This window comes from Phascolarctos cinereus, unplaced genomic scaffold, assembly GCF_003287225.1.
Source record: "Phascolarctos cinereus isolate Bilbo 61053 unplaced genomic scaffold, phaCin_HiC Scaffold_726;HRSCAF=1367, whole genome shotgun sequence".
NCBI lineage: Eukaryota > Metazoa > Chordata > Mammalia > Diprotodontia > Phascolarctidae > Phascolarctos > Phascolarctos cinereus.
This window is the reverse complement of record NW_027556098.1, coordinates 205515467-205531116: the sequence shown is the minus strand read 5'-3', so window position 1 is coordinate 205531116 and position 15650 is coordinate 205515467. Positions and strand designations below refer to the sequence as shown.

General features: G+C 37.0%; 1 protein-coding gene across 2 annotated transcripts in view; it reads left to right on the top strand.

Moving 5' to 3' along the window:
• ITGA4 (integrin subunit alpha 4) overlaps positions 1-15650 on the top strand; it is a 102083-nt gene that overhangs the window by 47755 nt on the left and 38678 nt on the right. For both annotated transcript variants that reach the window (XM_021006387.2, XM_078146950.1), the window contains exons 11-15: positions 61-155; positions 3086-3176; positions 4388-4433; positions 4824-4978; positions 9889-10043. In XM_021006387.2, coding sequence (XP_020862046.1) covers positions 61-155; positions 3086-3176; positions 4388-4433; positions 4824-4978; positions 9889-10043 — 542 coding nt within the window. The remainder of the gene's footprint in view (positions 1-60; positions 156-3085; positions 3177-4387; positions 4434-4823; positions 4979-9888; positions 10044-15650) is intronic.

Below are 15650 nucleotides of genomic sequence, written 5' to 3'. Positions count from 1 at the left end.
ATGGTTATTTTTGCTCAAATTTTTCTGAATAATATTTATTTTTTCTTACTGCTTTTGTAGATGTTGCTATTGGGGCTCCTCAAGAAGATGATTTACATGGAGCTATTTATATTTACAATGGCAGAATAGATGGGATATCACCATCCTTTTCACAAGTGAGTATTCTGTTTTTTCCAGAGACATTGCAGTAAAAGCTTTCTTTAAATGACTAATATTAATAGGCTTGTGAGAGGGAGATAATGTGTGTGAGTTTGTGTGTGTGTGTGAGAGAGAGAGAGAGAAAGAGAGAGAAGAGAAGAGAAGAGAAGAGAAGAGAAGAGAAGAGAAGAGAAGAGAAGAGAAGAGAAGAGAAGAGAAGAGAAGAGAAGAGAAGAGAAGAGAAGAGAAGAGAAGAGAAGAGGAGGGAAGGAAAAAGAGAAAGGGACAGGGAGGGGAGAGGAGAGGAAGGAGAGAGAGAGAGACAGAGAAAGGAAAGGAAAGGTGGGGAGGGAAGAGGAGGAGAGGAGAGACACAGAAGAGAGGGGAAAGGAAGGAAGAAGAGGGAAAAGGAGGGGAGAAGAAAAAGAAGAAAGAGAAGAGAAAAAGAAAAGAGAGGCAGGAGAGAAGAGAAAAAGAGAGGAGAGTGAGAAAGGGCGGGAGGGAGAGAGAGAGAGAGAGGAGAGAGAGAGAGAGAGAGAGAGAGAGAGAGAGAGGAGAGAGAGAGAGAGAGAGAATTGGAGAATGTATTGCTTAATGAAAAAAGCTATGAAATTGAGTCAGAAAATCTGGGTTTCAGTCCTGTCTCTGGATTCACCAGCAAAGTCATTTTAGCTTTCCAGGCTTTATCTGTAGAACAAGAGAATTATTGGATGAGATTACATTTAAGGCATCTTACAGCCCTAACATTCTTATCTTGTGCTGACTTATTAGGTTCTGTCAATTTGTAAAACTCATATAAAATAGCTATTTTATTTCAATACTGATAGTAATTCAACATTTCTACAGCCTGTGAATCAATCAACAAGCATTTATTAAGTGCCTGCTATGTGCATGGCACTTTACTACTGTGGGTACTGGGGATATAAAAAAAAAATGAAACCAGCTTTGCCATCAAGGAGCCTAAATTTTATTGGATTTTGAATCACTTATAAAAGGGCTGCACTTGAGGACTTAGAGGGCCACATGTGGCCTCAAGGCCATTGGTTCCCTACCCCTGGAATCATAACAATTTTAAAAATGGACCTTTCCACTTTGATTTGAGGATTGAATAATTGTGGTTCCTGATAGAAAAAGCAGGACACATAGATGGCACAGTGGTTAGAGTGCCAGTCCTGGATACATGAAGACCTGAGTTCAAATCAGGCCTTGAATACTCTCTAGCTGTATGACTCTGGGCAAGTCACTTAACCCTGTTTGCTTCAGTTTCCTCATCTGTAAAAATGATTTGGAGAATGAAATGGCAAAGCACTGCAGTATCTTTGCCAAGAAAACCCTAAACGGGGTCACCAAGAGTTGGACACAACTGATTGACTAAACAACAACAATAGAGAAAGCAGATCTTTGTGTGTAGATTGTGTTAAGAGAAAAGTATAATGCATTTAGTATTTTGTTAGACAGCTAAGGAGTAAGACAAATTAGTATTTGGAATACTGAATAACAGCTGGCTTTGGAGTCAGGAAGACTTGGTTTAGGTCTTCCCTTTGTCACAAATTCCATGTGAGTTTGGCTAAGTCACGCAACTGTTTAGTGACCCAGGAAACTCTCTGAGACTGTAAGTTATAGGTGAGCTGCTGCTGGTCTGTGATGGTGGAGAGAATTTCCTCACCAGGAACTCCCTGTGCTAATAAAGTACAGGTTTGATGCAAAAACCTAGTTTAGAAAATCAAATTAATTAAAGAAATGTCCATCTACTGACATTCATACATGATTTATTTATAGATTAAGAAATAAGTGCTCAGGTGACTGGACAAATATTCAGTAACCTTCAATAAGATTTCATAATCCCTCATTTTATCTCCACATTTTGTAATTGCTTTTTGAGAATGGATGAGGACATGAGCAAATGTCAAACTTTGAGAAAGATGGCTCACTCCAATTTGAAGAAGAGAGACTTAGTCCAAGGATACTGGTATATAAGTGGCATTTGAGACTAAAGAGAATTTTTTGATGTGTAGAATATTCAAATGGGGTCTTAGGTTAAAGTGAATGATTTACTTCTCTGTGTTGTTCAGTTGTATCAGTCGTGTCCAACTCATCATGAGCCTATTTGGGATTTTCTTGGTGGAGATACTGGAGTGGTTTGCCATTTCCTTCTCCAGCTCATTTTACAGATGAGAAAACTGAGGCAAATTGAATTAAGTGACTTGCCCAAGGTCACACAGCTAGTGTTTGAGGCCAGATTTGAACTCATGAAGGTGAGTCTTCCTGACTCCAGGCCTGGCTCTCTATCCACCAGGCCACCTAGCTGCCCATTACTATGTATGTGTACATATGACCCAATAGACTATTTTTAAATACTTGGCTAATAGTCCAGAGCTCATAAATCAGCATCTATAGATTAAAATAAGACATAAGGATTAATTTCTAGATATCGTATTTAGCACAGATTGTTTTTGTTAGCATTTGTTAAAAACAAGCCAGCTAAATATGATGATTTTTAGCGAGGTTTTAGGTAATAAAATAACAATAATAGTAGCTAACATTTACATAGCACCTACTGTATGCCAGGCACTGTGCTAAGTGCTATATAAATAACTCATTTGATCAGGATCCTTCTCATACTCTATAGCTGCATTATTTTAGAGCTACGTTCAGCAGTTGAGACTAAGGAAGAGACATGTGGGGATAGGGTGGGATGGAACTGGCAAAAGGACATATGCTGAGAGTTCTGTACTCTGAAACTTAGCCTTTTCACATTTTTGGAAGAAAGTAGTTTTTCTTTGAATGAATATTATGAATATTCATTCTTTGTCGCAAGATAGTGACCAAATTCCTAGATCTCATGTCATGGAAAGAGAACATTTCAGAGCCAGAATTAATTCGTTATTTCCTTACTGAAATGAGGCTTTCCAAAACATCTTCCCATGCAGTTCACCTGTTTTTACAGAGAATCCAAGGACTTCAGATCCGCCAGTCCTTAAGCATGTTTGGACAATCAGTATCTGGAGGCATTGATGCAGATCATAATGGATATCCAGGTGAATGAAAATATTTGTTTTATACATGTAAATAAGACAGTTGGTAGAAGGTGTTTTGTCACAAAATGATACAAGACTCATCTGGAAAATCTTTAGCCTAGTCAAGATTTTGTCCACTTACAAAACTGGACTTCATTTAGACAATTGGCTGGGTGCTTTCTCTAAAATAACTGAGCATTTCTGGAGGAAGCCTAGCTTTCTCCTTGACTTCATCATCTTCCCTGTCTCAGTGCTGTGGAAAGAAGATTGGTTCAGTATCAGGTGACCTGGAGTGACTGAGGTTTCTGGTTCTTTCTCTTATGCCTTTCTTCCTTTTAGGCAAGTCACTTAACTTTAAGCCTTACTTTCCTTATCCCAGAAAAATGAGGGAGTAGGACTAGATAATTTTTAAAGCCTCTTCAGTTCTACATTCCAAGATACTTTGAATCCTGGTACTATATCTGCATGCAGTGGATAGAGCACCGGACTTGGAATCAGGGAAAATTCATCTTTCTGAGTTCAAATCCAGTCTCAGACACTTATTAGCTGTGTGATTCTGGGCAACTTACTTCACTGGTTTGCCTCAGTTTCCTCATCTGTAAAATGAGCTGGAGAAGGAAATGGCAAACCACTCCAATATCTTTGCCAAGAAAACCCCAGATGGGATCATGAAGAGTCAAACATGCCTAAAATAACTGAACAACAACAACTATGTCTGTGACCTTAGGAAAGGCACCTGATTTCTCTGGGCCTCAGTTTCCTCATCTATTAAATGGTAAGATTATACTTGATGCTTTCTAAGGACTCTTCCAGCTTTAAATCTATGACCTATGGTCCTTTGGATAGCAGGTTTTGAAAAAAACTAAAAAGCAGATATTAAAAGAGATATTACATCTTAATAAGAGGAGACCAGGGAGGAAGAAAAGAGAGAATTCCTGTGTGGAAGCTTCTCTCCTCATGGTTGAATACCAATTCAGTTTTAACAGGCTCTTCTCTGTATTACAAATACTTAACATGGTCAGAATGTGGGTCATTCTAAATGAGCTGATTTAAGACAAACCTGATAGATGTATTCTGAGATGTTAGCATATCACATCTAATTAATTATTTGTCAGTGGTGTTTTGATACAGTGAAAAAGTGACTATGCTATACAGTATTTATGCCTGAGAAGTAGTTCCTTTTGACTAATGGTGATCATCAATCTGTGTTGATTCCCATCCCCCCCTTCCAGATGTAGCAGTTGGTGCCTTTTGGTCTGATTCTGCTGTGGTGTTGAGGTAAGGCTGATACATTTCAGTGCTTAAAGACAATTGGGCTTAATTGTAAATGATGAAAGACAGTTTTCAAAATTAGCAAGGTGATTGTGACCTCATAATGCTCTCTGTGGTATTTTGAACTTTGGTCATTGACCTTAAAGATTTTTCACCAGAATTCTATGCTTAAATAAATGTCTTCAAGTAGAATTAAAATATTTTAATGAATTTTTAAATGAACTATTAACTTAGATTCAGTGCTTGAAGCAGTTGTCTGTATATGTATATGCAGACATTGATAAAATAACTGCTTGAAATTATGACTACCTCATTTTTTAAGACATAGGCATTAGTGGATCTCCTTAATGGTAAATTATTGTATAATTAAAATTATTCACTTTATTTCCTTTGTAGGACAAGACCAGTAGTGATTGTTGAGGCTTCTTTAAAACATCCTCAATCAGTAAACCGAACCAAATTTGAATGTTTTGAAAATGGACAACCTTCTGTATGCATGGACCTGACCCTCTGCTTTTCATATAGAGGCCGAGAGGTCCCAGGCTATATTGGTAAGTCTACCTTTATGTATTTAGTGCATGAATATATGCTTCTCAATGCACCACTTAAATATTTGCCAAATAGTGTTGGTCCTGATGTGTCAAAAATCCTGAGAGCAGACTCTTAGTGACTGTATTATTCTTGATCTGTGTCTTCTTCCTCTACTTTCCCTATCCTTGTGAAACAGATGAGTAATGAGGAAGAGGTAACCATATAGGTGCCTTAGGTGGGGCCTAAAGAGAAGGTTCTTCTCACAAATGTATTGTAGAACAACCAACCATGAGGGTATCTGGGAAGTCTATTTATAATGGAAAGATGCCACCAAAGCTCATTTATAGTAGGCTGCCATATTTTGCCTCTAGTGGGCTATACTGACAAGATGGATTGATGGGAAGAAAGTGTTTTTATAGGGGCCAGCCAGTTTTTATCATTGAAGTTTTGATGCGATATAAGTTCAGAACAAAACTCTAATTTAAATAAAGAACAGCCTGCTTCTTAATGATTTATTATGACAACAAACCAGCTTCTGGGAGTATGGCCAGTTACATACATAAATAGCCAATTCTCAGTTATATGTACTAGTAGCAGGAGAGCACCGACGTGAATAATCCAAAAATCATTTATCTTTGACTTTGAAATATGAGTTTCATAGATAATATTCTAGTATTTATACATAAAATCTGATTATGTTCCTAATTACTTTATATATAGGCCAATATTAAAAATAGTTTAAATTATTTGAGAAGACATGATAGGAGCATCAATGTGTATATGTGTGTCTGCCTGTGTTTATATAAATAATTCACAAATTTTCTAGTTCACACATAAGTAATTAAAAGTTGACAGTAAAATTCAAAGGTTGTCATTCCAGCCCAAGTATCATCTTAAATTATAGATTACATAGAGTATGTGAGAGCAGAAACACTAAAAATGATCTACTTCAGCTTCCCCATTTTAGAGTTGAAAAAACTGAGACCTCTCTAGAGGGCTTAAATGATTGACCAAAAGCCACACAGCAAGTTAGTGGCAAAGTTAGAACCAGAAGCAGCCAACATTAACTGATGGCTCAGTGACTACCTGCTAACATTATAGGTATAGCTAATGGTAAATGAGAGTGGTGATTAAATTATGTAATATTTGCAAAGTGCTTAGCATAGTGCCTGGCTTGGAGTAAGCACTATATATAAATGCCTGTTTTCCCCTTCCCTAACATACAGAAGGTCAAAACAACAACAGACGGTCAAAACCTCAGTCAAAATTAAATTGTAATGGGAGTAAAATGAGGTAAGAATGATGCTCATATTTCTGACATATCCCCCAACTTGGTAGATCAGATGCAATGCAAGTAATTGTCTGGAAACATCCCGACTCAGTACTTCTTGCTATAGTTGTCCAACAGGAACATTGGTGAACTTCAGTAAGGGATACAGGAAGGAAGGAAGGAAGGAAGAAGGAAGGAAGGAAGGAAGGAAGGAAGGAAGGAAGGAAGGAAGGAAGGAAGGAAGGAAGGAAGGAAGGAAGGAAGGAAGGAAGGAAGGAAGGAAGGAAGGAAGGAAGAAAAGGGAGGGAGGGAGCAAGGAAGGAAGGAAGGAAGGAGGGAATCATTTGTTATTTGCCTACTACGTGCCAAGCACTGTGCTGAGTGCTTCATAAATATTATCTCATTTGATTTTCACAGGTAGGTGCTATTATTATAATACCCATTTTCCAGTTGAGGAAACAGGCAGAGGACAGATTCCTTATCAGGATATAGTCAGAACTGCCAGTTGGAGGGGGTGGGTGGCCCTAGAGTGAATGACATAGCAATACATAAAAGCCAGTTTATAAGATCCTGGTTGACTACAAATTATTTTTCCCTTTTCTTTCCTCTGTAACCTTCTTTTACTATCAATAGAAAAGTGCTCCTAAATGCAGTCCTGAAATCTCAAAGGTAACTCCCGCATTGCTACAGGTATCTTTTTCAGTTGCCTGAGAAGGGCTCTGAGGGAGACAATGCTCGACAATGCATATGCATAAACTAGCATTTTATGTATCTTATTGGAAGTGGTTTGTTTTCTTTCCTTCAATCCCTCTTTGCTTGCTACCATTTTACATTTAATGAATTGGTTCTATCTTATTTACCTACAAAAGTTTCCACTGAGCTAAGATTTGGAAATGTGTAGTTTTTGCCCAGAAGTGCTTGGCCTCTGCTATTGTGACAGTAAATGCTGGTTGTGTACCTCTTTTGCTACACATCAGTTCTTGGAAAAAGTGAATGAACTGATTAAGTTATTTCTAAAACATAAACTAGCATTTTGGGAAATCTGTTCATTTTTTTAGATTCCCTTGAGAGGATGATGACTCAAGTGCATTAAATGGTACTGTAGTGAATTATAAGAGTTATTTCATCTCCTAAAGTGCCCAATTTGCACTCAAGAGGATGATTTATTCAGTTTGGAAAGGTAATGATAGATCACTTTTACAATTCACAGTTTACAAAACACATTATTTCTGTAGGGCACATCTGGCCTAGTAAAAATTAATAGAATATATTTTATTTAGTTATTTTTTGTTTGTTTTTGTTTAAATTTTAGCTGAAACTTTTTGGTAGTAAAATAAGATTTTTCTTAGAATAGTTGAACCTACTTTCATCAGCAAATGGGTATCTACTGTACTTTGCTTAACATAATTTCTAATAAAACAGTCATAATTTTTTTTTGCATTTAGACTCTCTCATTTTTTAGATTAATTGATTTACTTATTTTTAGTTTTGACCATTCACTTTTATAAGATTTTGAGTTCTAAATCCCCCATTCCCCTACCCTCTCCCCAAGACAGCATGCAATCTGATATAGGCTATACATGTATTATCATATTAAAAGTATTTCCATATTAGTTATGCTGTGAAAGAAGAATCAGAACAAAAGATAAAAAAAAATGAGAAAAAAAAAAAAACAAAAAAGAGAATAGTATGCTTCAATCTGCATTCAGACTCTATGGTTCTTTCTCTAAATGTGGATAGCATTTTCCACTATTAGTTTTTGAAATTGTCTTAGATCATTGCATTGGTGAAAAGAGCTAAGTCTATCCAAGTTGGTCATTGCAGTGTTGCCGTTAGTGTGTACGGTGTTCTCCTGGTTCGGCTTACTTGATGCTCATGTAGGTCTTTCCAGGTTTTTTTGAAATCCATCTGCTCATCATTTCTTATGGAACATTAGTATTCCCTTACATTCGTATACCATAACTTGTTCAGCCGTTCCCCAATAGGTGGACATACCTTCAATTTCCAATTCTTGACTACCACAAAAAGAGCTGCTGTAAGCACTTTTGTGCATATTGGTCCTTCTCCTTTTTTTATGATATCTTTGGGACAGAGACCTAGTAGTGGTATTGCTGGAACAAAGGGCAGGCACAGTTTTATAGCCCTTTGGGCATAGTTCTGTGTGGGACAGTGACCCTAACCCAAATTAAATCCAGAGACCTCTCAAGGTGGAAAGCAAAAGTTACTTTTAGTACAATCTCATGAGAAGGGGCATCTGCTCTCCCCGGTATACTTCCAGGAGGAGAGAAGCAAGGCACAGAAAGCAAAATGTGATTATATACCCTAATGCAAAAACCTTCACCCACCACTATCCCTTACTCCCATTGGTTGGGAAAGCAGACTTACATTCTAGGCGAGAAAATTCAAAGACAAGGAAACAGGGTATAGCCAATCCAAACATACATGTCCTTATTTAGTAAACCTAATGCTGACTTAGCAGTGGTGGGATGATCAGGAGGGGTTTAAGGCTGAATTCCCATGAGTTAGGTAATTCCTAGGAAACCGAAAGCCACTGCAATCTCCTCTCCCCAACCCCCTTCTCCCTTATCCCAGAGACAAGAGAAAGGAGGGAAGCTAAGGGCAAACAGTTCAGGTTGGGGGCAGGACTTATTCTTTCTGTTATGTGCTTAAAAACAGGGTCTGAGCTGGGGAGGATTTTGAAAGCAATAATCAAGAATTGTTGACCTTTGAGGAGGCTACACTTCTGAGAGTTCATCTCTTACAGTTCCAAATTACTTTCCAGAATGCTTGGATCATTTCACAACTCCACCAACAATGAATTAGTGTTCCAGTTTTCCCACATCTTCTTCAACATTTATCATTTTCCCATTTTGTCATGTTAGCCAATCTGATTGGTGTGATATGGTACCTCAGAGTTGTTTTAATTTGTATTTCTCTAATAAATAATGATTTAGAGCATTTTTTCATGTGACTATAGATAGCTTTAACTTCTTCATCTGAAAACTGCCTACTCAAATCCTTTGACCATTTATCAGTTGGGGAATGATTTGTATTCCTATCAATTTGACATAATTCTCTATATATTTTAGAAAAGAGGCCCTTATCAGAGATACTGGTTGTAATAACTCTTTCCCAGCTTTCTGCTTTCTAATCTTGGTTGCATTGGCTTTGTTTGTGCAAAAACTTTTTGATTTAAAGTGATCAAAATTATCCACTTTGCATTTTATAATGTTCTGTCTCTTGTTTGGTCACAAATTCTTCTGTTCTCCATGGATCTGACAGATAAACTATTCCTTGCTTTTCTAATGTGCTTATAGTATCACTCTTTAAATCTAAATCATGTAGCTGTTTTGACCTTATCTTGGTACATGGTGTAGGATGTTGTTCTATGCCTAGTTTCAGTCATAATTTTTAGTGAAACAATATGTAAATTCCTCTTAACTTTTATGTGAATAATTTTGTGTGCATTTTAACAATTTTTTCTTAAATCTTTCAAGTGTTTTCAGAAGTCCATCTGATGAAGAACATGAGATATTTATATAGCATCTAGTGCAACATTAAACAGCATTATTGGCAACAATAATAGAGTATACAGATTCCTTAATGTCAGTTACTTTCGGAGAATCGATGCTCATGGCTATCCTTTCTTTGATGTTGCAGTTTTGCTTTATAATGTGAGCCTGGATGTGGGCAGAAAGGCCGAGACCCCATCAAGATTTTACTTTTCTTCTAATGGAACATCTGATGTGATTTCAGGAAGCATCAACGTATCCAATATTACAGAAAACTGCAAGAAGCATCAGGCATTTATGCGGGTAATGTGACCTGTTTTCTATTACTAATAAAATATAAGTCTGGTTGTACGTCATCAAAATAATATCTGTTTTGTAGGATATAATCCAGTGAAATTGCTCTTCTCCTGTAGGCTACAAGAGTGAAACTGTATCATATGCATAATATAGTATGTTATGTACAGGAGATAACCCAAGCCTATTCATTAAAAATCCATCTTTCTGTCCCTTTTTGTTTTATATATATTATGTAATGGAATAATACATGGCAAAGTGCCTCATAAACTGTGAAGAGTCTAAGAATGTCAGGTTCTATAATTCTAGTCTATGTGAATCAGGTTTACTGTATTACCCATCCATGTAAACATCATTACATGGGGTGTCAGTCCCTTAGAACTCTTTCTGTTTGTAATTTCACTTTTGTTGTTCGTAACCTTGCCTGGAGGTGTACAGAATCCTTGGCTCAGCTCAAGACTCAGAAATAGCCCGACTGAGCCATCCTTCTCAATTTTTGTATTTGTTTCCTTGTGCCTCTGATGAAGCTATGGGCAGTAGGGCTCTTTGGGGATTGTTCCTTTGACCTCATGCCAGAATTGTCAATGATATTAGTTGGGCCTCAAGCAGTCATAGCTAGTGTTTGCCATTGCCACAGTGGAGTTTGTGATACTTTAAAAAATTAAACCATTATCCCTAAACTACCAATCACATTTTTTTTACATTAGTCAAATGTCAGAATAGAAGGTATCATCAGTGTTTTTTCCACCAGAAAATGGTGTATCTATTGTCACATTATGTCTTGTCACAAACACACAAAGAAAAGTTCAACTGTCCCCAAAAGTCCTTTCTAGGATTTCGAAAACTACCCTCATCTTAGGACTTAATTTTCTCTAAGATACTTATTCTAAACAAATGCAAACAAACACAAAGAATCCAATAGACTATTAAATGCTAAGAGCAGTAATCTCCATGTTATTTCCCTTAATGGTTTCTATTCTAGTACTTATGCAAAGCTATTGGAGGGTAGAGCTCCAAAGGCGTAGGATGAGTTAACCTAACAATCACTTGTATGGTGGGGATTAAGTAGGTTCTATTTTTAATCCTTGATAGTCACAGTTTTTCAGAGGCTTAATCACTTTTAGTGACAAATATTGGAGTTTGGGGGGAAAAAAAAACCTAAGGGAAAGGGACATTTTGAGAGGACATTGGGTTGAATTAGTGAACAAAAAGAACATTGAAAAAAACTTTTTCTCCATATTCTGCTACCTGTCGTGCTATTGTTCAGATGAAAAAAGACTCTTGGAATTTGCGCAGCTACTTCAGAAAGTATTGGTAGTTGAGATCATAGGCAATCCATAGATACTCATCTATCTTCACATATACACTAGTATCCCTAGCATACATTATGAGTTGATGTGTCTTATGCAGGAAGAAAGAGAAAATGGCAAGCTTTGGTGACCACAGTGTTTTACTGGAAACTCCCCAGCCCACTTCTTTTATATAATCTGCAAGATTAACTTCTCCTGAATTGCTTTCTCTTGTTTCCCAATTTAAACCAGGTGGTGTGCGCCTATTATATTCTCTTATTTGAAGCAGTGAATATATGTTTTGAGAATATCATTGGCCTTTTAAATTTTCCAAAATGTAATTAAAAAAAAGTGAATTCTGTCTTCATTTTTCAGTTTAGAATGAAAGCTGCGATACAAAACTTTCATCTCTATTATAAGAGTTATATAAAGAAGATTAGATTTTTACCAGTTTGTTAAGGCCTACAAAACATTTGGAATTAAAAGGTCATAGACAGTGAGTTGCTTTGAAATTAGTGGGATTATTAATTTTAAAGCTCCAGATGTTAGGACTACTGGAATATTTGTATGCTGTAGATGAGTTTTTGACATAAGGAGAATTTCCCCCATGAGTCTGGAATGCTCATCAGTTAGTGTTGTCACATTCTTTGAAAGCACTTTCTCCCCCAGCACACTCCTTCATTGGATCCCAAAGGTTTCACAGAACAGAGTCAATTGCATTTTAGGCTTCCCATTTTATGAAATCATTCCACAGCCCAGTTTAATTTTGGTAAATCAGAAGATTGTTTTGTTAATTGGTTCTAGTATTTGGAACTGTTTGGATAACTCTGTAAAATAGAAAGCTACCTTAGAATTTTGATGAGTAAAATTTCATTGCAAATTCTGATGGAAGCACTAAACTATTCAAAATATTCACAGACACTTGGTGAGGCTGTTTTCTATACTATATGGAGAAATTCATTTTCCTTCTTCCCAATAGAATTTCTGCTGAGGATATTGGGGATTTCTTTGGACCACGTATGCTTACCAATTTACCCACTTGCTTCTCAATCAAATCAGTGGAGTGGGTACTCTTCATATTAATCAGAAGAGCATGACTTCTTTTTTCTTATATAGGAACAGCTGTCTCTCCCTCTCCCCTTATTTCCTAGACAGAAGCACATGGACTCCTGAAAATAAGATTTTATTGGTCTGATCCCATTAGTCTATGGATCTCTCAAATCTAGATTCTTCAGGGTTTACTAATTTCAATTCTATATACTTACCTTTATTAAGAAATTTATTATATATGTTAGAATACAGAAAATATATATAATATAAGAAAAAAATCTTTGCTGTTAGCTTCTCTCCACTTTTTTAAAGAACAAACTAGACTGATATACTTAATATATGTTTATGTATTTCTCCTGAAATAGTAGCATAGGCTAATTTCATATCAGCATTACTTCTGCTGATGTCAATGTCTATCCAATGACAGGCCTTGATCTATAGCTAATTCTTTAGTTTATATGTCTTATATTCCCTTTTAGATTTTAAGTAAGTAACTAATCAATGTTTATTGTAAGAATTTTGTTTAAAGTACCCCTTAACTATAAGCCCAGAACTGCCAGGTTAGTCAAATGAGAAAGACATCCTATATGACATTGTTGTCAGAATGTTTTTGCCTTCTGTGAAATTTTTGAATTCTGGAGAGGTTAATTCAGTGATACATTTAACAACCAACTCTCCAGGAAAAAAACAAAAGTATACAATTTTGAAGCTGTAATATTAGAGTCCAGGGGTGGGGAGCCCACGGTTTCGAGGCCACATGTGGCCATCTAGGTCCTCAGGTGCAGCCCTTTAACAGAATCCAAACTTCATAAAACAAATTAGTTTGGATTCAGTCAAATAGCTGCACTTGAGGCCCTAGAGGGCCACATGTGGCCTTGAGGACTCCGGTTCCCCACTCCTGAACTCTAGACCCCCTAGTCTGGACAATTAACAGAACAACAAATCAAGCCCTGATTTATAGTATTTACCCATATCTGATGCATAAATGGTCTCACTGAAAATTTAACAATTGGCTTTCCCAAGCCAATGAGAACCTCATCCAACTCATCCTTATCCCTAACATAGTTAGCACATAGTGGTTGTTCGACTTTAAATTCATGTTGCCGATGTCTTTGCACCTCAGTGCAATTTTTTGTTCCCCAGTAAATGTCTGAAAATCCACTTGTGTTACTTAACTATCAAATGTGATTCCTCTAATATAAATGTGTAGTTTAAAAATTGTTCATATTATAAATTATTATAAACATGGAGTACCTCACTAATAATAAAGGTCTTACCACACAATAGTACAAATAAGCATATTTGTAACTATATTTTTGAGAATTTCATTATTAAAACCACAAGCATATTTTATTGTAATGCCTTTGGACAAAATCTTGATTTGAGGTCTGTCCACCTCAATTAACACCAGTTAGTAACTAGACCTTTCCTCAGGCACTTATATATTGTTGTGTAATGTTGATAATATTTCCATGCATTTATCTTCCTTTCCTAACTATACGGTAAGTTCATTAAAGGCAGAGACTATTCCCTGTACTTTATTGTATCCCTTTTGTGACCTAGCACACTGCCTTGCATACTCTAAGTAGTCCATGAATGATTGTTGATTGATTAAATAGCCTTTTAACTTTAAGTGATAATGGATAATATTTAGTTTCTATGAAAGTGCTCAAATAGAGGTATATCTGTTATTTTTCATTTTTGTTTTTATTGAAAAGTGTGGAGTGCTATATAGATTGCTAGGCTTACAGTCAGGAAGACCTGGATTCCAGTCCCGCTACTGACATTAATTACAATCACTTAACTTTCTATGGCTTAAAAAAGGGAGTATGGTAGGGGGGAGAGGACAAGATCTTGAATGAAAGGATCTGAGTTCATATCTCATCTATACTACTTACTTGGGTGTATGGGATGTTCAGGAGGACTAGCCACTCTGGTGCAAGGGCTTGCTGAGCCCTTTTCAGGGCCACTCATCCACCTTTGGTGTCTACCTAGCACCCAGCTCTCACCTGTGGCTCCAAGAAGCTGTAGCATGTACAGTGGCCACATTGTCCTAACAGATGGGCTTAACCAGGTTGAGGGTAACTGACAGGCCTTAAATCTGTTGGTGAGTTAGGGGTGATGTCTACCCCAAACAAATGAAGACCTCCCATGCTGGAATGGGTGGATTGGAACAATTTGTTGCAACAGACATGAAGATAGCTAAAGCAGATGATGTAGAGCACTTACAGCTTGGCCAAACTTTGAAGACCCAAAGCTCATCTACTACATGCCTGGCCATCACCAGTCATCTTCACTTTTGTCCTGCCACTGGACTTTGATAACACTGGAAGAGAGACTGAGACTAACAACTTTGTGCAACTCTTCCTCACTTCAGTCCAATTCACTGGCAAGTCAAGACATCACTCCATGGTGTCATTGGTCCTGTTTGAAAACAAAGGACAAATAACAATACTGCTTACCTCTAATGATACTTTCCTTATCAGCAAAATAAGAGGGTTTTACTAGATGACATTTGGGAGTTCCCTTCTAGCTCTAATTATAGGATCCTATTAAATTGATGCAACAAGCTTTTATTAAGTGTTTACTATATACAAGACACTGGGGATCCAAATAGTTATGGAACCAGCCCTGCCCTCAACAGGCTTAAATTCTCCTGATGGAAACCACACCTAAATAAATACAAAGTAATTCCTCAAGATGGAGATCAGTAACACTTGTGGAGGTCAGAAAGGGTCTCATATAGAGAATGTGGAGCTTGAGCTGAGCCTTGAGATATGAGCTAGGGATTCAAAGTGGCTAGTTGAGGAGGGAGGGCATTCCAGCATAGGAATGAGCAAAGATGGAGATAGGAGATGGAAAGTTCCTAAACGGAAAACAGCTTGAAGGACAATATATTTGGAAAGCATAGTGAACTAAAGATGATAATATGAAATCAGTCTAGAAAGATAGTTTCAGCCAGATTGTGAAGGATTTTCAGGGCTAAACATAATAGTGTGTATTTTATTCTAGAGGCCGAAGACTGTTCTTGAGGGTGGAGTGGGATGATATGGTCAGGTCTATGCTACAGGATCCTATGATCTAATAATAGTGTTGATATATTGTTTTAAAATTAATAGAGTCCTTGACATACATTATCTCTTTCAAATCTCACAGCAATCATGTCAGGGTATTATTAGTCTCATTTTATGAAGATGAAAAAACTGAGGCTGAAAGAAGTTAAATAATTTGCCTTCAATCATGCAGCCAATCAGAGATGGGATATGAGCCCAGGTCT